The sequence below is a fragment of the Papaver somniferum genome, chromosome 1, assembly GCF_003573695.1.
Source record: "Papaver somniferum cultivar HN1 chromosome 1, ASM357369v1, whole genome shotgun sequence".
Lineage (NCBI taxonomy): Eukaryota > Viridiplantae > Streptophyta > Magnoliopsida > Ranunculales > Papaveraceae > Papaver > Papaver somniferum.
In genome coordinates this window covers 37,958,217-37,984,343 of record NC_039358.1, presented here as the reverse complement: position 1 = coordinate 37,984,343, position 26,127 = coordinate 37,958,217, and the positions used below count along the sequence as shown (strand labels likewise).

General features: G+C 42.3%; 1 protein-coding gene, 1 non-coding gene and 1 pseudogene across 2 annotated transcripts; 1 reads left to right on the top strand and 2 right to left on the bottom strand.

The window, feature by feature from the left end:
- Positions 1-851: 851 nt before the first annotated feature.
- LOC113287757 lies at positions 852-5,354 on the bottom strand. The gene is made up of 5 exons (XM_026536624.1): positions 5,277-5,354; positions 5,126-5,197; positions 4,977-5,047; positions 1,067-1,121; positions 852-959 (listed from the first exon to the last, which is right to left on the bottom strand). Exons 1-5 carry the CDS (start codon positions 5,352-5,354, stop codon positions 852-854), a joined length of 384 nt encoding a protein of 127 aa, XP_026392409.1.
- Positions 5,355-24,930: 19,576 nt separating this feature from the next.
- On the top strand, positions 24,931-25,137 carry LOC113341029 (annotated as a pseudogene).
- Positions 25,138-25,797: 660 nt separating this feature from the next.
- TRNAA-AGC lies at positions 25,798-25,870 on the bottom strand. The gene has a single exon. It is a non-coding gene; the product is annotated as a tRNA-Ala (tRNA).
- Positions 25,871-26,127: the final 257 nt, after the last annotated feature.

Here is a 26,127-nt window from a genome sequence, read left to right as displayed (position 1 = left end):
GATAAGGTTCCAACGGCCCACAGAAACGGGTCCCACACTCTAACCCTATAAATACCCCCTCTCCACCAAGAGAGAGGGGGTCGGAAAAAAGGAGAGAGAGGAGGAGAGAGAGAAGGATCGTGAGTGTAAGTTTATCTTTGTACAATTCACAGACCTATGTAAACTCCAAAGTCATTCGACTACCTCTGTAATCATCTAATGCATAGTGAAACGACAACCCCGTGGATGTAGGCCTTAGTGCTGAACCACGTAAATCCCAGTCTTATTTACATTTCAGCACTTTACGTTCATTTGATACTCCACGAGTTTTACTTTTATACTACGTTTTCTTTATCTTCCTCTATGTGAACGCCTCTAGTGATGCTATTAGATGAGGCTATGATAAACCCGAAGGTTTTGAGCCAAGGAGTCAGTACAATCATTTCATCAGTACGAGTGTGTATATAGAGTGCGAACATTGTTTGTGAACATATAGATGCCTTCGTGATTTACGTGTTCACAATAATCTTCATTAATTAGCTGGGATTTGCATAAACTTGTTGGGAGTTTACATTAAATGTCTTAGAATGTAAAATTTAATGGCCACAACTCCAATATTACCGAAAATCCTTTTCATAGTGTGTATTACTATGTTGTCTAGTAAAGCACATAGAACTTTAGGAGTTGTAGAGATCATTTTAGATATAACAGGTTTTGCAAATAGAATTACATCAACTTATGCGTCGAAAATCATTAGGAGTTGGGAATAAGAGTCTGATAAGTAATATTTAAGGGGAAGTATATAAACTAGGAAATAGAACAAAGACGAGAATCTTCAGTCTTCAAATGATAAGGATAAGAGATGTCCTGCATCAATAGGGGTGATCACCAGCGAAGAAACCTATCAGAAGTCCTACCCCAATGACTATGATCACAATAACCAACATGGCAATAGTTGTCTCCCAGAAGGTGCTTCGGACCTGCAAAACGAACAGCAGAAGAGGTGGCAATTGAGATGGCATTACGACGTAAACAGAACTCTCAAGTTCTTTTGTACGAGTATATACGAATAAACGAAATAACGTACCATGGCAGTTAATTCCTGCTGTGAAGAATACCGGACCCTCAAGATCCTGCCAGCACTGCAACAACAAATAGAACAACTAATTAATCGAACTCTTAGGTTCATAAAATTAAAGAAAAACAACACATTTCCTATTACTCTAGCTTTTTGGTTTTATATGCAGACTGCTCAACCATGTGGGTTTCTGTATCTTTTCACATTGCATGATTGTGGTGGTTAGGCTTTAGGATAGGTGAGTAAATTGATAAGACCCACACCAGCAGGTTGTTTTCACACACAATCGAACAATTATTCAGCCTAAAAATACCAGTTGTCTTGGAGTATCAGCTTAACACTTTCTGAATTACCAATAAGTTCACTTTCCTCTAAGAGGTAGAATCAAAACTAATGCTCAAATAGAATATGAAAAGCATCAAATAATTGTTCTCAGATCTAGCAAACTAGGTATAGATCCTCAGTGCTGAAGCAGAGCTATAAGCTATGTTAAAGTTCATTTCCAAAGTATCACTATCGTTTGTATGTCAGCAATAGAAGATTTCGCTTGCTTTGCAGATTTTCCTCTGTGCCTTTTCATTTTATGATTCCATTCCATTCCACACTTACAGATTTTCATAGTGTGTCAATAAGCAAGTATATAATAACAAGTCGCGAAACAGACACTCACCATTACATGACCTCTGTAGTCTCTCTTCTTCTCTATTTCCATAATCTTAAGTTTGTTGCCCTACCAAACTCTAACTAGCTCAAGAGTACAGTACCAAAGGTGATACTTGAGCACACATATTTTTTCATTAAACTAGTCCAAAATGGCAATCTGTTCATTACTTGGACTCCGAGCATGTCAGCATGATATCACCAGCATTTGCTAAGGTTGTTGGTGGATTTAATGGGCGATTCAGTAGTCGTTCAATTGGCTGATCTCGGCCTTGGCATGGGTATCATTCGTATGGGCATAAATCACTACTGCTTCCTTGGGGTAGTTGGTGAAGCATCAGCTCGCTCACCTTAGGTTAAGAACTGATCCTGAAGCGAAGAAGTATAGCAGAATGCTGGCTGAAGCTAGCCTCAGCAACTAGTTCGACTTTGAGAAGAATTGGTGCTGTTGTTTGATACAGGAGACTCCCAGTGAGAAAAATGTTTTACCCAAACTAAAACATGACACTCTGGGATAAACTCTTGATGCAAAAAGAGCATGGTGGACTGGGTATTCGAAACATGGAATGGGTGAATAAGTCTCTGGTTTGCAAATTAGTCTGGAGATTTCTGGAACAAAGATGCTGTATGGGCACAGATTATGGACTGCTGAATATCCTAGGAATTTCTCTTCAATTTGGGATGGTTTTCTCCAGGTACGTGACATATTACTAAATAACGTATTCTGGCAAATATCTGAATCTTCTAACACTAAGATTTATGAGGAATCATGGATTCCTAATCTGCAAGATCATATTCTTCATAAGCCAGACAATTTCCCGGCAGATATCCAGTTTGTGTCAGATCTGCTTCTCCCAGGCACTACTGAATGGAATATTGATCTCCTGGATTCCCTACATCGTATTCGAGTTTATTACAAACATCTATATTAGAAGTGAAACCACAAAGATTTTGTTATTCGGTTGGAAACTGCTTCATAATGGGCTGGCAGTTAAAAATAACCTATCAAGATTCAATAATAATATTGAACAGTACTGTTCTCTGTATAAACATGAAGACGAGTCTATCCTTCATTTACTCTTCAACTTCCAGTGGGTAAGAACTATATTTCTCAATGCTTCGATTTCCTTTGTTTCCGATAGTTTAAGACCCTAAAGTGTTTTTTTTTGGAGTGGATGGAAGATATTTAACAACATGGATTCGAAATGGGTCTTTGAATTCTCTGGAACTTGTGTAAAATGAGGAATGATATTGATTTCAAGAGTGCTTCTTTTTCACCAGGGAGAGTTTTGAAAATGGCAGGCAAGCATTGATTTCCATAACTGTGTTTCAGGAAATTCTGTCTCTTCTGGTATTTCACTGAAATCTCAGGGGTTCTTAAACCTGAAAAGCTTTAAGATTGATATCAAAGTGCGAACAAGGCACAAGAGAACAATAGAATGCACTTGAGGACTTCGTTTCCACTGGGGGCGAGAAGATAGTACTTTCACACATTTGCAGAACTCTGCGCCCAAGATTGTGAATCAGATAAATTGATTACATCGATCAACTCGTTGTCCGCAGCTCAACATTAACTACAGGGTCCAGCAAGTTATTAAGTTTGATTGCTAATATATACAGCTGCATCGCACTAATGTTTAAAAAAACTGGTCGTTGGGACAGGATCGACTATGCCAAAGGTTTTAAAAAAATCGACTAGGTGAACAAGATCGAAGGACAAGTACCTATGAAAAAGTTTGAGGTTCAAGTAATACAGATAGTTTGGGAAGTCCACAAGAAAAGATGCCAAAGATTTACTCAAACATAATGGGGAACGAAAATGAATAATGCACCAACAAGGAGTCACGAAAAAAGTAACTAGCATCCTATTAGTTAGTTGCTGTTGAAGTTCGAAGCCAACTGCAGAAAGGAGACATGACCGAGTTTCCTATACAGTGCAATTGATTACACCTTAGACGTAAGAAAACCAAAGCAACCTGAGATCCTGCTAATACAAGACAGAGACCCATGATGAGGCCTATAACACCTCAAAACCTGTATACTCTAGGATACGTCATCTATGTTCATCAAACATATATACATCTGAATACCAACTTATGACCCACCGAGCAACGATCTTCGCTCTGTAACACAGGACCATGATGAGGTTCACTAATTAAAGCTGGTAAACTCGGGCTGAAGAACAACTCCAGTACCTCCAAGGTGGGAGTACGAATATTGTGACCATCAACTACAAAGCTTTTGAATCCATACTCTCCAATAGTTCTCGCATTCATCACCAACCTCTAATTACCAGCTCAAGGAGCCACGGGGATGTAAATGTAAGTCCATATTATATGAGGATGGTATTAAACTAACAAGATCAACCTTTTGTGGCTACTCAGCTATAGCAGCAACGGGGAGCAGCAAACATGCTTAACTGGGTGAACCACGACAAAAAGTCGCAGACCTCTAGCTCCTGCTTCAGACCCATAGTCTTGAAGCAAAAGACCATTACTCTCCTAGCATAGCAGTGCATTTTGGAAGGAATTGTTTTAATCATAATTGACACAGTTGGAATTGACAGACTGACAGTCTCACTGTCATCACAGAGAAAAATCAACTGCTGACCATTGCCAGAAACGATATATAACTACGTATGGGCAGCAATGTTACGACAAGTTGAACCCATTGGGTAGAAACTGAACGAGAAATAACAATAAGAAGATATCGAGATCGATGATCGGGTATATGCAGGAAGTTCTAAGATCGAGTACCTAAAAAAAAAGAATCGAGAAACAAGTTGTGGGAGTTGTTTACACAGGAAGATGGTCGAATATGTAACAGTCAAGGGATATGCGAAAAAAAATTTAAGCCATGATAATTCCAAATGAAGCAGTTCCACTTAGTCGACATTATTTCTTCTTGGTAGCAAAATTGGGATGGATAAGTATAAGAAAGCCCTAAAGACAAAAGGAGACAAAATTGGGATGGAAACATATCTACAGTGGGAAAGGTCGGAAGCAAAACCTACAGAAGACTACGTATTACTAAAATTATATACTTTCCTATATATCCCATCTCGCTACTAGTTCGGAAGCGACAACGGAAAATTCTATAAAAGCAGATCTGCTCCAGTAAACTCATGTTTAAAATCACCCAGAAGCTGATTAATCTCTTTGTTGATCAGCTGTACTGATCTTGATAATTTTGAACTCTAACCTTTATTTTTCCAGAAATAAATAAACAAAAAGCAATCAAAGAAGATAAAATTTAGTACCCAGCGGGTTGAAGGTCGAAATGCTGAATTGCACTGGTAGCTGCGGCAACATTTTCCATCCGAACCACAGCCTGTTGAGAAAAGAAGAAAATAAATTAGTAACCGGAAGAAAGAAAGAAAGAAAGACAACGGAACTTCAATTCAAGAACCTGTCTCCTGAATCGCGACATCACAACCCTACTGACTCCACCAAATGGCAAGAACAGACCTCTTAAATCATCCTGCATTCACAAATAAAACCAAATTTTAGTACTGGAAAAAACAAGCAAAAAATACACTGGAGAAACAAGCAAAAAAAACCTGTGTCAGATCGCAACCGGCATTCAGCACCCGAATGCAGTCCGAAGGTCCGAACACAACATCGCCAGGCTCTGTCATTCTGATTTTCAAGTCACTGATGTGAGGAGGAAGAAAGAGGGAGAGATGGAAAAGGTTGGATTTGGATTTGGGAGGAAGAAGGAGGGAACGAGATGGAAAGAGTTAGGAACTAGTGAAAAACTGAGACTAAGAATGGCTGTTCAGGAATCGTTTAACAATGGGTAATGTTGATGTATTTTTCTTGATTCAAGGATTCTTAGGTTAGGCAGAGAGCATTAAAGTGAATTTCAGTGTAGGAATATAAACTCCAAAATTTGTCAATCTCTTTGTGATTATGAAAACTAGGGGCTAGGTATCAAATATGTCTTCTTTGTAGTAAGTGAGTTGATGGTATGAATTAAAACTCTTGCAGACTTCTTTTTCTAGTATTTTACTTTTCAGCTAAGAAAACCTCATTATATAAAATTTCCAGTCTCAGAAATATCAAACAAAGGCGAAGAATATAAAGTTGAAATTTGTGAAATGAGCTGGATTGGTTTTCAAACTGATGATCAGTGAGCAGAAAATATTTACCCCCCTAGCTATGGGGGCGCTATCACTGCAACACTAAATAAGCCCTCCTACTACAACTAACCCCATTATCTCTACCGCGTTTCCCAAAAAGGATTATTCTCGTACAGTCTTTATTACTGACAGTGTCTTGTCACTAGTTTGAAATTGGAAATCAACTTGCAACATCACGAGGATATATTTTTTCTTTTTATCAGAGTTTTTTCTGTCAATTGTTGAGGGTGAGAAAACCTCCTCTTAAAACAAAACGGTGAGAAGAACCCTTATCTGAATGAGCTTTAGGCATTGGTAAACCTGAAAAGAACACTTGACGAGATTCTGTTGGTCGAGATATTAATAATAGACTTTATATTATCCGGTTATCTTATTTACCTTTAGGAGATTATCTCCCTTTACTTTGGATGTAATGATAAAAGATATTATTAAGGTTTTTATATATATTGGTCCCTGTAGAACATTTCTCCTCAAGGGAATTATCATCAAAATCCAAGATGGTATCAGCCCCGACGATCCTATTTTCTATAAACCATTAAAATCAATTGCGACGGAACTACTAAAGCTCACAGACATTGCTGAAGCATATAGTTCTATGCATCTACGGCGACCCGATGATGCTTTCTACATGGATACTGATGCTACCTCGCATCTCACTGTTGATTCAGGTACTTTACATAACGTTTCCAATTCTAGTATTGTACAGTCTATCTTAGTTGGCAATGGCAATAGCATTCCAGTTACTGCTAGTGGTACCAAGCTCATAAACCTCCCTTCTCGCACCCTTCAACTCAAAAATACTCTTGTTGTTCCCGATATTATCAAAAACTTAGTTTCCGTTCGTAAGTTCACCACTGGTAATCGTGTGTCTGTTGAGTTTGATCCGTATGGTTTTTATGCGAAAGATCTGAGTTCGAGGAGGATTATCTTTCGGTGCAATAGTTCCGGGGAGCTCTACCCTATCACCAACTCTGTCGTGCCAGCTCAAAAATCGTCCCAGTCTTCCCCTATATCTCTTGCTGTTTGTTCGCCAGATATTTGGCATAGTCGTCTTGGTCATCCCGGCAAAGTTGTTTTAGATGTTCTTCGTATCAATAATTCTATTCATTGTAATAAGAATCAACATTCTAAACTTTGTCATTCATGTCAAGTTAGTAAACATGTTCGATTACCTTTTTATGAATCAAATTCCAATATTTTTGCTCCATTTGTATCATTCACAGTGATTTTTGGACCTCTCCATTACATGTTGATACTGATTTTCGCTATTATCTTATTTTACTGGATGATTTCACCAACTATATATCTTTGGGTTTATCCTTTAAAATTTAAATCCCAAGTCTATAACAAGTTTTTGGAATTTCGTTCTCTTGTTCAAATCCAATTTGAGCGTAAAATTAAAAGTTTTCAATGCGATATGGGACGTGAATTTGATAACTCTTCTTTTCACAACTTTGCTCGTACTAATGGTCTAGTTTTTCGCTTCTCCTGCCCCCAAAATTCCTCTCAAAATGGCAAGGCCGAACGCATGATCCGCCATGTCAATGATATCGCCCGCACCCTTATGTCTCACGCTTCCGTTCCACCAAAATTTTGGGTTTATTCTCTCCTTATGGCTCCTTATCTTCATAATATTCTTCCCACAAAAATCCTAAATTTTTCTTCTCATGTGTCTATTCTCTATCAACGCCAACCAACTTATGACCATCTTCGTACATTTGGTTGTCTTTGCTATCCAAATCTCTCTTCCACAACTCCTCACAAACTTGCCCCCTGCTCCACTAAATGTGTTTTTCTTGGTTTTCTTCCCAACCACTGTGGATACCGCTGCCTTGACCTTTCCACCAACAAAATAATCATTTCCCGTCATGTAACTTTGACGAGAATGTATTTCCTTTCACTAATCCTCTAACACCCGTGTCTGAAAATGATTCCTCCACTTCTTCTCCCCTTCATTCACACCACATTTCCTACAGTTCTACTCCTACTACTCCTACTGTCAATGAACCCTCACTTTTTGTTTATCAATCAGGATCCGAAACGATATACTTACTTTTATATGTTGATGACATTATTTTGACTGCCTCTACTGATGCTCTCCTATGCCGCTTCATTGATCTGATGAAGAGAGGGTTTGCTATGTCTGACCTTGGTTCACTACATCATTTCTGGGCATTACGGTTACTCGTTCATCCTTAGGATTATTTTTGTCTCAGTCATTATATGCACATGACATCATCGCGTGTGCTTCCATGAAAAAATGCAATCCAGTGGCTGCTCTGGTCGACACCGATTCCAAGCTTAGTGCCACCTCTGGCCCAGCATTTTCGGATCCCACTCTATACAGAAGCCTAGCAGGTGCTCTTCAGTACCTCATTTTTACTCGGCCAGATGTTGCATACGCAGTTCAGCAGGTATGTTTATTTATGCATGACCCCCGTGAGCCTTACATGCATACCCTCAAGAGAATCCTTCGCTATCTTCAGGGCACTATCAACCACAGACTGTTTCTCTCGGTTTCCACTATTTATGGCTTAACAGCATACTCTGATGCTGACTGGGCGGGTTGCCCTGACGATCGACGATCGACATCTGGCTTTTGTATGTTTCTTGGTGACAATCTCATCTCCTGGTCCTCCAAGCGACAAGCAACAGTCTCTCGATCCAGTGCTGAAGCTGAATACCGGGGAGTAGCAAATGTGGTTGCTGAGACAACATGGCTTCGCAACCTTCTTCTAAAGCTCCATCTACCTCTACGACGTGCTACCATTGTTTACTGTGACAATGTAAGTGTGATATATATGTCTGGAGATCCTGTTCAACATCAGCGCACCAAACATGTGGAGAACGAGTTCGTATTGGTGCCATTCAAGTCTTACACGTCCCCTCTGAGAATCAGTATGCTGACATCTTCACCAAGGGGCTTCCTCGACAGTTATTTGTTCGTTTTCGTTTTCGTTCTAGTTTTAGCGTTTGTTCCTCTCCCGCTCAGACTAAGGGGGTGTAATAGACTTTATATTATCTTGTTACCTTATTTACTTTTAGGAGATTATCTCCCTTTACTTTGGCTGTAATGACAAAAGATACTTTCACTGTAATGACAAAAGATATTATTAAGGTTTTTATTAGGCCGACCGCGAAATTTGTGTCAAATGGGACATGATTTTTTTTTTCAATTTGACAAAAAAGATTGGATTTGGTGTCATACCCGCGAAATTTCCAAACTACCCTCCAACATGAGAGGTATCAATCCTCATCTATCAAGGCTATATCTGTAAAATAGGCGACCAAAGGATTTGGGGTCGAACAGTGAACCCACGATTTCACATTTCTTTTTTCTCTCTCTCCTTCGACTTCAGTTTCAACTTCTCCTCCTCTTCGTTCACTGTTCTCTTCTGTAACACCAGCACCAGCACCACCACCATTACCAGCGCAGCCACAACCACCACCGCCGCAAAACAACACCACCAAGCATCGCCACCAGCACCACCAGTAAATACGTTTCGTTAATAACCATCAACACTTGTACCGCCACCTGAAGAGCACCATCATCACCACCACTGTAGCCATAGTCGTAACCACCACTTCTTCTTCTTACACAAGATAACACCACCACCCTCAAACCAGCATCACCATCACCACCCAATACATAAATTTAATGTGACCAATTTAATTTTAATTGAATTCATACAGCACCGAATGCTTCTTCACAACTCATATACAAATCTACATATTCATCTGATATATTTCAATTCGTACATAAATTAGTCGACCAAACATTAATGAATACTCTTTGTAATTCCTTCACCACCTAACACTACCACAATAACCAGCACCGTCTCCGCCGCAAACACCATCACCACCGCCGCTGATAAGTCATCTTTACTTCAATTTAGTTCCAAAAATTCTCAATTGATTTATATAAGCTCCAATCATCTCGAATTTAAGAAATTGGATCAAAATAAAATAAAATACAGAGAAAAAGATGAAGAAAACAAGAAAGAAGGAAAAGCAACAAATCCATCAAATTTCATGGTGCATCCGTAACTTTCTTAAAATCACAATCTTCGGATCGAATAGAGTTCGTGTGTGATGGGATAGACACGGACCGAGAGTTAGGCTGTATTGGACACAAAAGCTAGAAAGTGAAAGCACGATTGAGAATTAGGTTTCTATGCTCGGAAATTACCGATTAACCCTCACGTTTTTGGAACATTTTAATCTGGTCGAACATTTTATTACCCCTAAATGGCACGTTTTTGGAACATTTCTATGCTAGGCAATTACCAGTTAATTACACTTTATATTTAACTGGCAGTTTCTAAGCACGTTAACATAAACGGAGGTGTACAACACTTTCGTTTTGGATTCACAGCTAATTCCTAAATTACACACTTGGATTAATTACACCCCTAGTTAGCAATTCGGGATTCGGCAAACGTACAGAACGCCAAACGTACGAGTATTATACGGTTTTGTAAAATCCAGATTCGGTCCAAAATTCGGTCAACGGGACGTGATTCGTCAGTAATTCGGAACGGCATACGTACGTGTATAATTCGATTTATAAATGTGAGTTCGGCTCTGAAAATTCGGTATCTATATATAACAAATAATTTGTATTTATAAGGTCATAGACCAATTTTTATGCATATGTGTGAGTTATTTAAAGAAAAAATAAACTTAATATGATGATATTAATAATATATACAACATTAGTTATCCAAGAGGACGTCGTATGGTGGTTTAGATGCTTGGTTAGTGAGTTTGAGATCTCTCTCACCTTCACCTTCAAATCTCTTCAGTCGTTTTTGTTTCATAAAAATTACAACACGTTTAATATTCGGTCGTGTATGCTCGGGAGACAGTAAAGCCCAAAAAATGGAGTCTTTGAAAAGTAAAAGCTAAAGAATTTATGACGAATTAAGCGGACATATCATTCGGAATACGTAAAATTCGTGAACGGTTCGCGAATAATCCGGGAATGCCACATAATACGCAACTTGGGTTCGGAATTGCAAACTTACGCGAATAAGACGGTAAAATTTATGATACGGAAAAATTCGCGAATGATTCGCGAATCATTCGCGAACTTACTAACTAGGATTACACCAATATCTTTGCTGGACGTTAATAACATCGTTAGTAGGTAGACAAAACTCATGTCAAAATCCAAACTTTATATCGTCGCGGACAAAAGTTATCCCTTTCTTTTCATCCCAAAACTTCTTCTTCTCATTGCAAACACTTTTCTGCTCTTGTAGATAAACCCTAAACCTAGAACCATTGATATCTGCTGCAAACTAAATCCATTCCATTCGAACAAAGGGTTTTAGTCTTTTCGAACCAAAAATTTTTGTGCTGCTGAAATACGGAGCAGAAAACAAGTTTTGTGAAAAGCTAGTTTGTTTATTAAATTTTGGTACAAGAATTCCAAACATAATAATATCACCATGTTTGCTTCGCAGAAGTTGTTTCAGACTGGACTTATTTAGTTTATGACCGACGGGTAGATTTCCTGAGACCTTATATGGAGAGCTAAATGAGACAAACACATCGATACAGTATTAGATACGATGCAAAATGTTTCAGCTACTAAATCAAGCAAGAAAACAAATTCACCAAGTAATATATAAATGGATCAAATATGCCTTTATTAGTTTATTTTATGGGGAAAAAAGTGGCTTTTAAGTTTGTAACCCACAGTCTGGACACAAAAATAAGGAGGCAATATATCCGCAGTTTCAGGAGTAATGCAAATTCATGATTTTTGCTTCTTCATTTGAAGAATCAAAAGACACATACCACAATATCTGAGTCAGCAATATAGACATGTTTGCAATCACAGCATGAAAATAGTCATACACCGACGACAGCAAGAACATTATCCGCTAAATTGACAACAAGTTCAATGAGACACAATTCTTAGAAAACCCCAAACCTCAAACTACTCAAAAACAAACAATTAAAAGACACTAATCAAAACAGGCTGTATTATTAATCATCATCTCAAACTACTCTTTCTTATCTGTTTATTGAGATATTCAGCTGCTATTTTCTTCGATTTCACACAACACAAATTAAGGTACCAAAGGAGACACCCAAATCAATTTTTTCATTGGGGTATTTTGTCTTGCAGTTCATGTAACTGTGTACACATATATCTCACTATCAGACACGTGTATATAAAAAGGTACGTGGAAAGCATGCAGGCCAAGACATCAAAACATGATGCGTCACGAAACACCGAATAAACCCCGAGGAGTTACTTTATCTCATCCCCAAAAGAGGAGCTAAGATCAACGGTGGAGAGAAAGTTAGCTGACACGGACTGACAGGGGCAGAAGACACTTGTCTGACACGAGCAGACCCCTCAACTACCCACATTAAACACTCTGAGCAGTGTACGTGTCGACCAACCTGTGGAACGAGCGAGGATGCCTCTGCGGGATCAAGGGGCAAACGCAGACCTCCGCGTGATGGACGCAAGGACACAAGAAGATAAGGTTCCAACGGTCTTCAGAGATGGGTCCCACGTTCTAACCTTATAAATACCCAATCTCCACCAAGAGGAGAGGGGATCGAAAATATCAGGAAGGGAAGGAGAGAGAGAGAGAAATAGTAAGGGTAAGTTAATCCCTTAGAGGAGAGAAACATGTAAACCCCAAAAGTCATTCAACTATTCGTGTAACCGTGAAGAACATAGTAAAACAACAAACCCCGTGGATGTAGGCCTTAGTGCTGAACCACGTAAACCTTGGTCTTATTTACATTTCAGCACTTTACATTCATTTAGCTCCGTGCATGTTTACTTATATGTTTTGTTTTCCTTAATACTTATATCCCATGCACAAACGCCACGCATGGAGTTGTTGGATGAGGCCATGATAAACCCGAAGGTTTTGAGCCAATGAATCAACACCAGGGTACCATCATCATAATCTCTTTAGATGATAATGATTGATTGTGAGCGTTCGGACCCCCTCGTGGTTTGTGTGCTCACAATTTGGCGCTAGAAACAGGGACTTCGTCCCGGTAAAAGATTTATCTTGTCCTGTGATTTCATTTTAATTTGGCATATGATTGCTCTGATTTTATCAGCTCGAACCGTATAGATCATTCGTTAACTGTATTATGTTCAAAAACCCACCTTTGGTCTTCGATAAGAGTTATTGTTCTAAGCGGGTTATTGTTCTAATCCATCGGATTTACAATTTTCGTAGTTTTTATACTAAGGATCTCCTTTAATAAAACTCTAACCCGTATTTTATAGCCTGCGGGTATTAATTCCCTCTTGAAAAATTGTATTTCGCCAACTAACCCGCTTCACGTGGATGTTCCCGTTTCTGTTGTTTGAAATAACTTATGCAGAGAGAACGTGTTGTGAGTAAAGAAGGCAAGTTTACGCGAGATTTCATTATCAACAAAAGGGCACGTGATGGAAAAGACGCAGGAAGCAGGAAAATCCAAAGCTTTGTCAAAAGAAACACCCAGGACAACCCCGATCATCACCCGAAGCAAGCAGAAAGGAGATAAAGCTAAAATGACCAATCGAAGGCAAGATACTGCAGAAATCACTTCACCCATGAACGCTAATTCAGTTGCAGCGGCGGCTCTCAGAGCAGCAACGATAAAGTACGGGGAGGCTGCGGTAGTCCCGAAGGCTGCAGAGGCTAGCAATACCTTCGCCATGAGTCAACTTAATCAACCAAGAGAAAGGGTGGATGAATCCAGAACATTCCAACCCGCGCACATTCTAACCTTTGGAATGCCGCTTACAAATAATCAGAATCAAAGCATAGCGGCGGCTCTGGCACCGCAGAGGGGCGCTCACTCCAATTTGGAAACACCAGCAACCGAAGCTGAACCCCTGCCACCTTTAGTACAGACCATGGAGGAGGGCGGCACCACGGCTGTAGCGGCACGCGCTGGGACTCCCAATCAGGGGTCCAACCAATCACACCGACTAATGGCTGAGCTTGAGGAACTGAGGAAGAACCAGCAGGTTTACGCAGAAGCTGTAGCTCTGTTGGCCAGAGAAAATCAAGATTTAAAGGAGCGGATTGCTCTAAGCACGAAGACCAGCCAACAACTTGATGAAGAAAGCTCCAAAGCACCAGGGCCAAACCAAGACTGTAGAGTCGTCCTAGCGGCTAATGAAGACGCGACAAGGAGACGTAGCGTATCCGACCCGGATTATGACGATGGAGAGTCAGACTGTAATGAGCTGAAGAATTTAGAACACCAACGCGCAATGGAGGAACTACGAGATGAGATGATGGCAGAGATCAGGCAATTAAAAAATAAACAAGGTGGGGGAAGGTTAGAAGAGGTCATGAGAGAAGCTAACTCCACGCCCTTAACGCATCGCTTGGCCAACACCCCTATTCCACTGAAATGCCCTGTCCCGACGTTCGAATGCTATGATGGATCCAGCGACCCTGCTGCACATGTTCGGTACTACAACCGTGTCTTAGCTAGATGGGGTCAGAACGACGCCGTACTCTGTAGATACTTCCCGTCAAGCTTGAAGGGATCGGCGTTATCATGGTTTGATAATCTGCCACCAAACTCCATCCACTCATACGACCAACTCGCAGAGAAATTCTTAAGAACATACATGTACAACAAGACTGTAAACACCGGGATGGATAAGCTCTTTTCACTAGCAATTGGCTACAAGGAAACCACGAGGGAGTACACAAACAGATGGCATAAGATCTGCCAAGCCATAGGGAGCGTGGACCCAGTGGTAAGCATCAACTGCTACAAATGGGGCTTAGACCGAATGAGTCCCCTATTTGTTGAAATTCACGGGAGCGTGCCCAAGACAGAAGGAGATCTCCGAATAATTATCGAGAAGCACGCTCGACTTGAAGAAATTCAACGGGAAAACCCGAGGGCATATCCGCAGAGGTCTCACCGCACCAATTCAGCGGAACAAACCAATGGGGCCAAAAGGGGTTGCTCAGATGAGAGACCTCACGAAGATAGGAAGGAACGGAGGGATGAACGAAGAACAGGCGACCGAAAATTCGAAGATCAAGTTTACACGAAACTCAACGCTAGCTATGCTCGTATCCTACGAGAGATCAAAGGGAGGGAAAACTTAGAGTGGCCATGGTCTAAGGGAAAGCAGCCCCCGAGATCCGAGAAGTCTAAAGATTACTGTGAGTATCACTATTTCAACGGACACCAGACCGAAAAATGCAAGAACCTTAAAATAATGATCCAAAAATTAATTGATGCGGGAGAGCTCAAACATTACATACGAAAGGAGGTTACCGAGGACAGATCCAAACGAACCAAACCAGTCCAACTTCCGGAAGAAAACCGAACAATCAACACCATCTCGTGTTCCGAAGCCACAGGACCCTCACTCACAGTGCAGATTGGAAAAAGGTTACGGAAGCAATTCGAAGACCGCTGCGAGTTATATAAGGTCGATGGGATAGCGGTGGACGAACACGAAGAATGGATGGAATCTCCTATTATCTTCGATGCCGAGGATATCGAAGAAGATATGGAAGACCATAACGATCCCTTGGTCCTAACATTACCAGTAGCTGGATGTAACCTCAAAAAGATCCTCATAGACGGGGGAAGCTCTGTAAATGTCCTATTCTATGATGCATTCAAACGGATGAAGCTCCATGATGAACAGTTGATGACCTCTTATCACACCATCTACGGATTCAATGGAGCAGCCATGAAGCCCTTGGGAGACATCGTGTTACAGGTTAACGCAGGGCCCATGAAACTGGATACCCGATTCAGTGTGGTGGACACCCCTTCCCCCCACAACGCCATTATTGGACGACAATGGGTACACAAGCTCAAAGGAGTTGCGGCAACATACCACCAATACCTCAGATTTCCAACACCTGAGGGAATAATGGAGATCAAGGGAGATCGAATCGCTACGCAAGAGTGCCAGGCCACTCAGGATCATATCAACAATGAGCAAGAAGAGCAGCGAAAAATCCGAAGAGTAAGAAATCAAGAAACCGCGAAAGAGAAAGCCGTAGACCTATTCCTTAAGGAAACTACAGGAAAAGGCTTGACGAAAGATGGTAATGTCCAAGGCTCGGAAACAAGTACCTCAACAACCAGCGAAGAGCAGAAACACGCTAAATAGCAATTAAAGAGCGCCCCAGTCCTCGGAAACCCGAAGCCTGTGTTCACACCAGTAGAACCCGTAAAGGAAATCAACATAGGAACGGAAGAAGACCCGAAGATGGTCAAAATTGGGACCATCATGGACGAAGGAAGAAGACATTCCTTAACCAAATTACTTAAGGAATATGCGGATGTGTTCGCCTGGAAGTTAGGAGATATGCCGGGGATTGACCCAAAAGTAATCCAACATGAACTACGCATCAAACCGGGCACGCCCCCGTTCAGGCAGAAAATACGAAAAGTGGCTCCAGAATATCATGAGGCGGTAGAAACAGAACTTCGAAAGCTACTAGATGCAGGATTTATCAAGGAAGTCAAGTACCCTACCTGGATCTCCAACATGGTCATTGTTCCTAAGAAAAATGGAGGGGTTAGAATATGCATCGACTTTACTAATCTCAACAAGGCATGTCCAAAGGACAGCTATCCCCTGCCGAGCATAGATCAACTGGTTGAAGCAGTTGAAGGGTACGAAGAGTTGTCGTTCATGGACGGATATTCTGGTTACAACCAAGTAGCCCTGGCAGAAGAAGATCAGCCACACACAGAGTTCTATACCCCACATGGCCTTTATTGCTATACCAGAATGCCTTTCGGGCTCCGAAACGCAGGGGCAACATACCAAAGGATGGTCGATGCTATCTTCAAGACATGGATTGGAGGAACCCTAGAAGTCTACGTGGACGACATGCTCGTCAAAAGCAAGCTGCGTAAAAATCACCATCAGGACCTGAGGAATATCTTCGAAGCAATGAGACAGCATCACATGAAAGTGAATCCGGAGAAATGTACTTTCGGTGTCACCTCGGGGAAGTTCCTCGGGTATCTGGTGACGAAAAGGGGCATCGAGGTAGACCCAGCAAAAATTCAAGCCATAGTAGAGATGCCGTCCCCAAAGAATCTGAAGGAAGTGCAGAAGCTCAATGGGTCCATAGCAGCGTTGGGCAGATTTATTGCACGGTCTTCGGACAAATGCAAACATTTCTTCAATATTCTTAAAAAAGGGAGCAGGTTCGAATGGACCGCCGAATGCGAGGAAGCATTCCAAAAAATCAAAGAACATCTAGCTTCAATCACGATCCTGCAGAAGCCAGACCCTGATGAAGTTTTGGCACTGTACATAGCAGCAACGGAGGACGCAGTCAGCGCGGTATTAGTCAAAACCAATACAAAGGTAGAACAGCCTATCTATTACGTCAGCAAGACACTCAATTCCGCGGAAAGAAATTATACTAAGATTGAACAACTCATCCTCGCACTGGTATGGGCTACCCAAAAACTGAGAACCTACTTCCTAACTCACCTCGTCAGGGTACCATGCAAAGCACCATTGGAAGCAGTCCTCAAAAGCACGGGAAAAGTGGGCCGAATAGCCAAATGGAACACCCATCTGGACCAATTCAACATCATTCATGAAATTTAACATTCTCAGAAGTCCCAAGTGCTGGCAGATTTCTTAGCAGACCTCCCCCTTGACAACGACGAAGAGATTAAGGGAATACCAGAAGCCGAGGAAGAAATCAAGGATCCAATGGATATCCTCGAACCTGCGAGTCATATACAATGGGAAGTCTTTGTCGACGGATCTAAAAATAAGGAAGGAGCAGGAATAGGTATTGTCATTATCACCCCAACTGGAGAAAGGATTATACAGGCACTTAGATTGGAATTCAAAGAGCATACCAACAACATTGTTGAATACGAAGCTGTCGTACATGCCCTACGTATAATAATAGAGATGGGGGTAACCGATGTAAGGCTTACAAGTGATTCGCAGCTTGTCATACGGCAAATAGGGCTCGAGTATAATGTGTACGATGACACCCTTTCAGCTTACATGGCCTTGGTCCAAACATTGGCATCACAAATCCCGAACATTAAGTTCCGGCACTTATGCAGAAGGGACCTCAGGCACGCGGATGCCCTAGCATATATATCATCCATGCTGAGGGATAAAAATGCCGAAGGTATTAAAATAGCAAGGGTATACGAGCCTTCGATTGCATCTCAATTCTCCTTCGCTACCAATCAAGATGTGATGGAATAAAATATCGAAGACTGGGTAGGAGAAGACATCCATAATGACTTTGATGAAGAGGACATCCTGTCAAGAGAAAATCAAGACGAAGACTTCAGCAACGAAGATGACTGGAGGGTGACAATACATGCCTTTCTCGAAAAAGGAAGCTTACCTGCGGATCGGAAACAAGCTAGGAAGATGCTCTCCAAAGTGGGAAGATATGATCTTCGGGAGGGGGTCCTGTATAGGAAATCCTTCCTTGGACCATTACTACGCTGCTTGTCCCGGAAAGAGGGGCATCGAATTCTAAATGATATCCATTATGGTGACGCGGGGAATCATAGCGGCATGAGATCACTAGCTGACAAAGCAAAAACGCAAGGATATTACTGGCCGACAATGATACAAGATGCCGCGAGGATGTCCCGACGATGTGAAGAATGTCAGCGCTTCGCGAAAAAAATCCACGCTCCGGCAACAATGTTAAACTCTGTCGATAGCCCGTGGCCATTTGCAAAATGGGGCGTAGACATCGTCGGGCCTTTCATCGAAGGATCAGGGAAGAGACGATTTTTGATAGTAACCACGGACTACTTCAGTAAATGGGTGGAGGCTAAGGCCTTGGCCAGGATCAGAGACGCGGATGTGTTCACTTTCATATTCCAGAACATCATTTACAGATTTGGTATACCTGCTGAAATTGTATCTGATAACGGCAAGCAATTACAGGGAAAAAATATAGACATGCTCTTCGACACTTTCAAAATAAGAAAGAACAAGTCCACCCCCATATACCCTCAAAGCAACGGACAAGCGGAAGCTACCAACAAGACCCTCGCCCTTATACTCAAAAAACAATTAGACGAGCATAAGGGAAGATGGTGCGAACAACTGCACAATGTCTTATGGGCATACAGGACAACACGAAGATCCGCTACCGGGGAATCCCCGTTTATTCTAACTTATGGAGCTGAAGCAGTCATACCTACGGAAATCCTCATGCCAACCACGAAGACCGAAGCTTGGGAGAAAAACCTCACAACAGATATGATGTTAGAAAGGTTGGACGACTTGGAAGGAAGAAGGGAAGTAGCATTGCAAAAGATGGAAAATTATCAACGAAGACTAGCAAGGGAGTACAAAAAAAAGGTAAAGCTACGGAATTTTGTAGAGGGACAGTATGTGTTGAGAACAATCCCACGGTATCAGCAAGAAAAGAAATGGGGAAAGTTAGCACCTACATGGGGAGGACCTTTTATGATCCACGACATTGCGGGTAACGGTTCCTACTACCTTCGTAATCTAAAAGGCGAGGTCCTCCGGCATCCTTGGAATGCTAAATGGCTCAAACCATACTTCCCATAGAAGCAACGCATATTTGAATCTGCTTGGAGTGTACCAGAAGAAGAAGGGAGCCTGACCGCTCCACATGTTTCTATCTCTGGAAGAGGAATTGCAGACCTCAACTTATCAATCAAACAAGCTTTCAAATTATCAAGTCAGTGGAATCTACCTACAATATTGGGGAAAGTAGTTAATCTACAATCTCTCAGGGCTCCCCCATCAGTGTCCATAAGTGTAGGACCAGGGGGAAGGCACCCAGCAGAAAGAGATACCCAACCAATCTTAAGGCAACGGGTCGACGGAATGGGTGCGTAAATATTTTAATCCCATATCCTAGAACGTTTCCCCGGCCCCCACCGTCTGGGAATCCTCTGGCCCAGGATTCGCCAGCGGGGTGACAGGTCTCAAGACGATCACGAAGGTACCTTCCTTCGGTATCGCACTCAAAAACACTTAAAAACTTTTGTTTTGATTTTTCACAAATACTTAAAATAAAAACAAAACAACATTATAGGTATATCAAGAAGAGGATTCATTTCATAAAGGGTGATTACAAGAAGTGAAAGGCCAAAATCAAGGATACACAATCAAAAAATATTCCTTTTACAGGATCATCAGCAAAAAATATCCTTGTTACATGATTACAAAAAGTATAATGATGCCGCGGATCCTACAAAACGCTGCGATCTCTACCTAAGTGGCGGCCCCATCGGCAGGATTATTCCGAAGACTTGATGGGACGCTCCCACTAGAAGAGGGGACCGAGGAGCTGGGCAAGGCAGAAGGAACGGGACGACGAGGATAGTTCTTCACGAGACCATGTTCATTCCTTAGGCCAAGTTCTATCCTCTCCAGCATCTTGTTCGTCTCCTCAGCCAATTGACAACGAGCCTTGTGTTTAATAACTGTTGTCCGCTGTTGGGCTTGGGATAATAACGAAGATAGCCGATTCACTTCTCTAGAAGCAGCACCAACGGCCTCCTCGCGGGTTGCTGCTAAATTCTTGAAGTGATTGGTCTGTTTTTCCTGCTGCTCTAAGGAAGATTGAGCCTTTTCAAGTTTTTCATTTGTGACGCGAAGGCGTCCCTCGAGCTCTGAAAAAGACAACACCACGGAGTTAGCGTAGAAAAAAAACAAGGTCACACTCGATGAAATGGGATTATACCTTTGACACAAGCCGAAGCCTCTTCATACTCATTAACAACCGCATCTCGCGCTTCATCAAGATGATCATATTCCGCGGATAATTTCTTATAGTCTAGTTGAAGGTTGGTGAGAGTAAATTGACAGGCATCTAATTCTACCTGCTTCATCGAGTCCATATGACGAAGGTGGTCGACCTCTTTATTTATCTCTGAGACCCCTTTGCTGAGTCTGTACATGCACACTTCGAGATTCCTCTCAGACTCAGCATGACGAGCTACGTCTGCACGAGACGCGGAAAGAGCATTGCTGAGAGCGTAGACTTCAGCACGAGCATCATCTCTTTCTCTGGCAAGACAGAGCATATTATCCTGGACCCCTGAAAGAGGAATGGATCGAGCCGTCTGTAATTCTTCTTCCAACAGCTGAATCCTAGATTCCAACAAGGAAGTGCGCTCACGGGATTCCCGCAGATTATCACGGGTCCACAGCAGTGTGCCATTAAATAAAGCACGATCATGGTTGTACAGATTTTGCATGTCGACCATCTTAACATGCCGCTCGCGCCATACCTCAGCCCGAGCATCCCATTTCTTAGCTTCACTCTTAATTTTCTCAACCAAATCTCTAATACGAGATTTTTGCCGAACTCTTTCGTTTCGAAGCCATATCAGCTCGGGGACGCCACCCACTGGAGATAGGGTGGGGAGACTCAGACAGAACAACTAAGAGATAAAAGAATGACGACATACGGCGAGGGAAAAGAACCAAACCTGTGAAAGTGGAAACTTGTCTACGAGTTTGCTCTAACTCAGCGCGCACTGCAACAAGTTCTGAACGAAGATCAGCCTCTGCTTCACCCAGCTTTTCTTTCTCCTTAAGTCTTTTCTTCAGCTCTTCTATTTCCACCTCAGCCGCAGATAATTCCTTTTCTCGGTGACGAAGCTTAGCCTCGAGCTTCAGAGATTTCGCTTTGAAGAACTGATACAGCACGTGGTTACAATGCTCGCTCCTCATCATCTACACATCAAGATGACAAAACATTATTTCACCGAAGCGTCTGATCGTCACGTAGAAGTATGTACGAAAATTTACCTCCAGCACACGTTGCTGCGGAAAGCCATATTGATACCCGTCGGTGATAGCCATCATATCGGCAACGGAAGTAGGAGGCTCCGGCACGAGGGTAGCTTCGGGAACAGTCAACCTTTTTCCCCAGGCTTCAGACACCTGCGCCTTAGAAGACATCTCCATCATGCGACGGGTATACGCGGTTGATTCCTTTTCCCCAGCAACAACAGGAGCGGGATGAGAGACAAACAGAAGATTCTTTTCCTTAAACCAATCCATGATGGCGTCCTCACCCTCAGACGTCGGCGACTGGGGAAGACTATCGGCAGGCGCATCAACGACAGATTTTCCTTTCTCTGACACGACCCCCTCAGCACGAATGTTGGCATGCTCCTCCGCGCCTACATGCACAGCAGGCTCCTCCGCACCAACATCTTCTACAGTAGCATCCCCATTACCATCACCACCAAGAACATCCCAATCATCATTGGGGGAAAGTAAAGAGAAGTCCTCGGGAAAATCGAGGGCTTCGTCAAAGAACTCCCCCGTGGAATACATCCGATCAAAAGAAAATTCTTGAGAAGTGGGAAGGGTATCCGCGACATCACCAGCAGGGACGGAAACATCCCCGATGACAACGTCATCAGCCACCACAGCTTTGTTCCTTCCTTCATCACCAGCGTGACCAGCGAAGACCTCTTCTTCGACATTGATAGGGGAGGTACCAGTACGTTCCTCCCCATCTGTAATCTCGTCCTCAGCAAACTCTTCGTTCACTGGACTAGTAACTTCTTCTTGGGCTTCAACCTCGCCCATCACCGTAGTAGAAGACTGCTTCGGCCTAATCTTTTTCTTCTTCAATACCTGAAACCAACACCACAAAAAGAATTATTTTTCCCGTCTGATGGAAGTTCTAAAAAAGAAGCGCAGCTAGAATCTGCGTACCTGAGCAGCTGAGATATTCTTCGGTGGGAGTATAGCACCGGAACCATCCTCCTCGTCTCCCTCTACGACGTCCAGGTCATAAGGAAAATTCATGCCCGCAAAGTTCAGACGCCAGGGGCAGAAATCTCCATAGCGAACAGGAGGAGACTCGCGCGGCTTACTATTCTCGGTAGGCCGCCAACCGCGGGGACCAGGAATCCAACCGTAAGCCCACGGACCAACTATCTCGACAACGGTGGCGTGCCACTCGTAGTCATGATCGCGCTTGATCCTCTCTCGCGCGGGGAAGAGTTTACGACTACTGGACGCCTCCGTGCCAGGAACATACTTCAGCTTGGCATCGCTGACCTCATTTAACAGACGAATCTCGCCTCGAGGAGCAGGGAGATTCCGAAGGCTGACACTCCACGGCTTGCGATTCCTACTATTGACGTAATCACCGAAGGAGTTATTGAAATTCTCAGGAGTATACCATTCCTTCTCCATGGGATTGGGGACGTAACAGGTCATCGACGTTTCCCCCTTACTCCGTAGATAGCATTCCTTCAGGGCGCGGAGATAATTCCCCGATAGTTGGGATACGGAACGGCTGTGAGTATTGGTGGAAGAACCCTCACGACTAGCGAGCACGTCGTAGTAGAAGGAATCACCTGATTTGTACAACGGCAGCATGAGACCAACTTCGAATGCCCCAACCGTCGTTAACAAATGAAATTCATCGAACTCATACTTGGAGATAAGCTCATACGTAATATCATCCTCAGGGGCATAGAAACGAACCCCGAAGGCTTGAAGCTCATGCTTTTCCTTGAATATTTCAAGATCGATATGCTTGAAGGTTACTTTTTTCCTGCTAACAGAGACACTGCGTATTAAGGGAGCAGCCTCATCCTCCTCGGCGGGGCCGGATGAACTAACGAACGCTTCCGAAGCTTTTCTCTTCACGGGGGGATTCCTTGAAGATTCAACCCTAGGAGCTACACCCTTCGTATTCTTCCCTTTAAAAGTTGGAGAAGACCGTAGATGATGCTCGTGCACTAACGAACGTAGAGGAGGAATGTCAAAAGCAACAGCGCGGGGCGGAGCCTGCGTACTCCTAGTATCATCACGAGGACGAGCCACTGAGCGATCAAAGACTCTTCGAGAACCAGACGGAATTATCGGAGGAATCTCTTCCCTAGAGGACGAGGCTTTCGCTCCAGAAGAAACTCGACTCCGACGAACATCATCTTGAGACTCTCGACGCGGAGGAGATCTCGATAACCCAGAATCAGGAGTCTGATAAGTAGGCCGCGGACGGTCAGACATGGCTGCGGAAAGAATAAAATCAAGAAAAAGTTACACACAATCAAAAAACATTACCAAAAATCAAAAAACACATCCATAGCAATACAACCACGATAACGTAGCAACCCTAAAATTAGTATACATGCTCAAAATTTCACCCTCGAAGTAATGGCTTCCTTAATTTAAGATGAAGAACAGCGGCAAACTAGTATGCAAGCATCAGAAGAAGTTCTTCATCACAAACAAGGAACAACAGTAGCAGAGAATTCACAAATCAACACAGCATAAAACGGTGGAAATAAAGAAAAGAAAAACTTACCGGCAAAAACAGCAGGGGTGTAGGCCTTAGTGCTGAACCACGTAAACCTTGGTCTTATTTACATTTCAGCACTTTACATTCATTTAGCTCCGTGCATGTTTACTTATATGTTTTGTTTTCCTTAATACTTATATCCCATGCACAAACGCCACGCATGGAGTTGTTGGATGAGGCCATGATAAACCCGAAGGTTTTGAGCCAATGAATCAACACCAGGGTACCATCATCATAATCTCTTTAGATGATAATGATTGATTGTGAGCGTTCGGACCCCCTCGTGGTTTGTGTGCTCACAGTAACAGATGTTGTATTTTACATAGTTTAAGTTCAACATACATCCAAAGTTTCATCAAAGCTTCATTCATGAGAACCATTACATCTAAACCCATTCAAAATGTCATGAAAACCAATTCAAATTTTGGGACAGTTACTCTGAGGGAATGCTAAATTTTTTTAAAATTTCTGTAAAGGAAACAAATCAAAATGAAGCAGTACCTGTATTAGTTTTTGTCAAATGAGCATAAGTAAGGAAGCAGAAAACTGTATCTTGACTACTCAAGCTGTCTCAAGTTTTATGAGCTTACTACACAGAAGCTGTCTCAAGCTTTGTGCACACGGTATTCGTTGCCAACTCTTATTTTAGTATGTTCCAATGAAGCCAACATCCACACCTAGCGGCAGCAAACTAAACATTTAGTCCCACGTAGACTAGTCCAGAGCAGAGGAATGGAAACAAGACGATATAAAAACAGAAGCCTAGAATCATATCTTTCTCGGCCTTTTTGGCTAAGATCAAGTGTAGTATCTGTTCTTATCAGTTTAATATCTGATATACCATCCATTGGATGGAAACTAATTTTTTTCATGGGGGAGTATCTGTTCTTATCACAGCATATTAAATTAATTTTGCTGCTGGGGTTCTCACCCGTCGCCCTTGCGTTGCACTACTGCAATGGCCTGGCGCACCCCCACCAAATATCAAAGCTAATCTTTTGCTGCACTTAGGTGAATAGATAACTCACAGCCAAGTGTGTTTTGGTCTTTTAGCAAAACCAAACACCGGTTGTTTCTCTTTTTGTCTATCATTCATCAAACTAATTTTTTGCCTGAAAGTAAAGTGATGATGCCCAGCATAATCATGTTCTGATAGGTTGTCTTCTAAAATTGGTGTTTGCCTGTTTGGTACTGTAACTGAAGTTTTGAGGTCTAGTTTAGAATACACAGAAAGGCCTTACTTGAAGCTCTCTACTAGAGCAAATGAGCTGAGGGTCACTGGTCCTGGCTTGAATCTTTTGTCAAATGCTTAGATTGCTCTTGAATCACTTGGTGTTGCTCACAAACTTACTTCTATCTACAAACCTTACAAAAGGTTATTCATTTATATTAAATTAACCCTCTCTGTGAATTTCCTTTTGTATTTCATTGGCTTCAAGCACGGAGTAATGCTGTATTTTTCCTTGTTTTTGTGCCATTAGAGTCGCTCGAGAAATAAACATACATGACAATGGACAAGGGCACGGCACATACACCATTGTGTATGCTCTGACAAAACAAATACCATTACCATGACCAGAATCCAGTGTCATCTGGTGCATTTGTTTGATAACACCATTTTTTCTAGGAAAAAAGGATGGAGAAGTGGGGCATCGATCCCCATACCTCTCGCATGCTAAGCGAGCGCTCTACCATCTGAGCTACATCCCCAACTTGCAAGTTCCACAGCTCAACTCTTTGAGTTCTTGTAGTCTCTTTCTTTTGGGTTCTAGCATCATGAAAGATTTCAATGCTGCACCACCACTAGGACCAAGGTGCATTACATCACCGGCTACAATTCGAGGGTGGAAAAACTTGAGTCTACTAAACTCATTCCATTAAATTAATAAATCGATTGTACTATGTAGTTCAAGGTTACATTGCTAGATATATCAAGGAGAAATTAGCCAGAAGACTAACAACTGCTA

Coding starts and splice junctions, on each gene's coding strand:
- LOC113287757 (XM_026536624.1), bottom strand. CDS start 5,354: ATGACAGAGCCTGGCGATGTTGTGTTCGGACCTTCGGACTGCATTCGG. Junction 5,198..5,276: donor CCGGTTGCGATCTGACACAG/GTTTTTTTTGCT, acceptor TTGTGAATGCAG/GATGATTTAAGAGGTCTGTT. Junction 1,122..4,976: donor TTCGACCTTCAACCCGCTGG/GTACTAAATTTT, acceptor TTGTTGTTGCAG/TGCTGGCAGGATCTTGAGGG.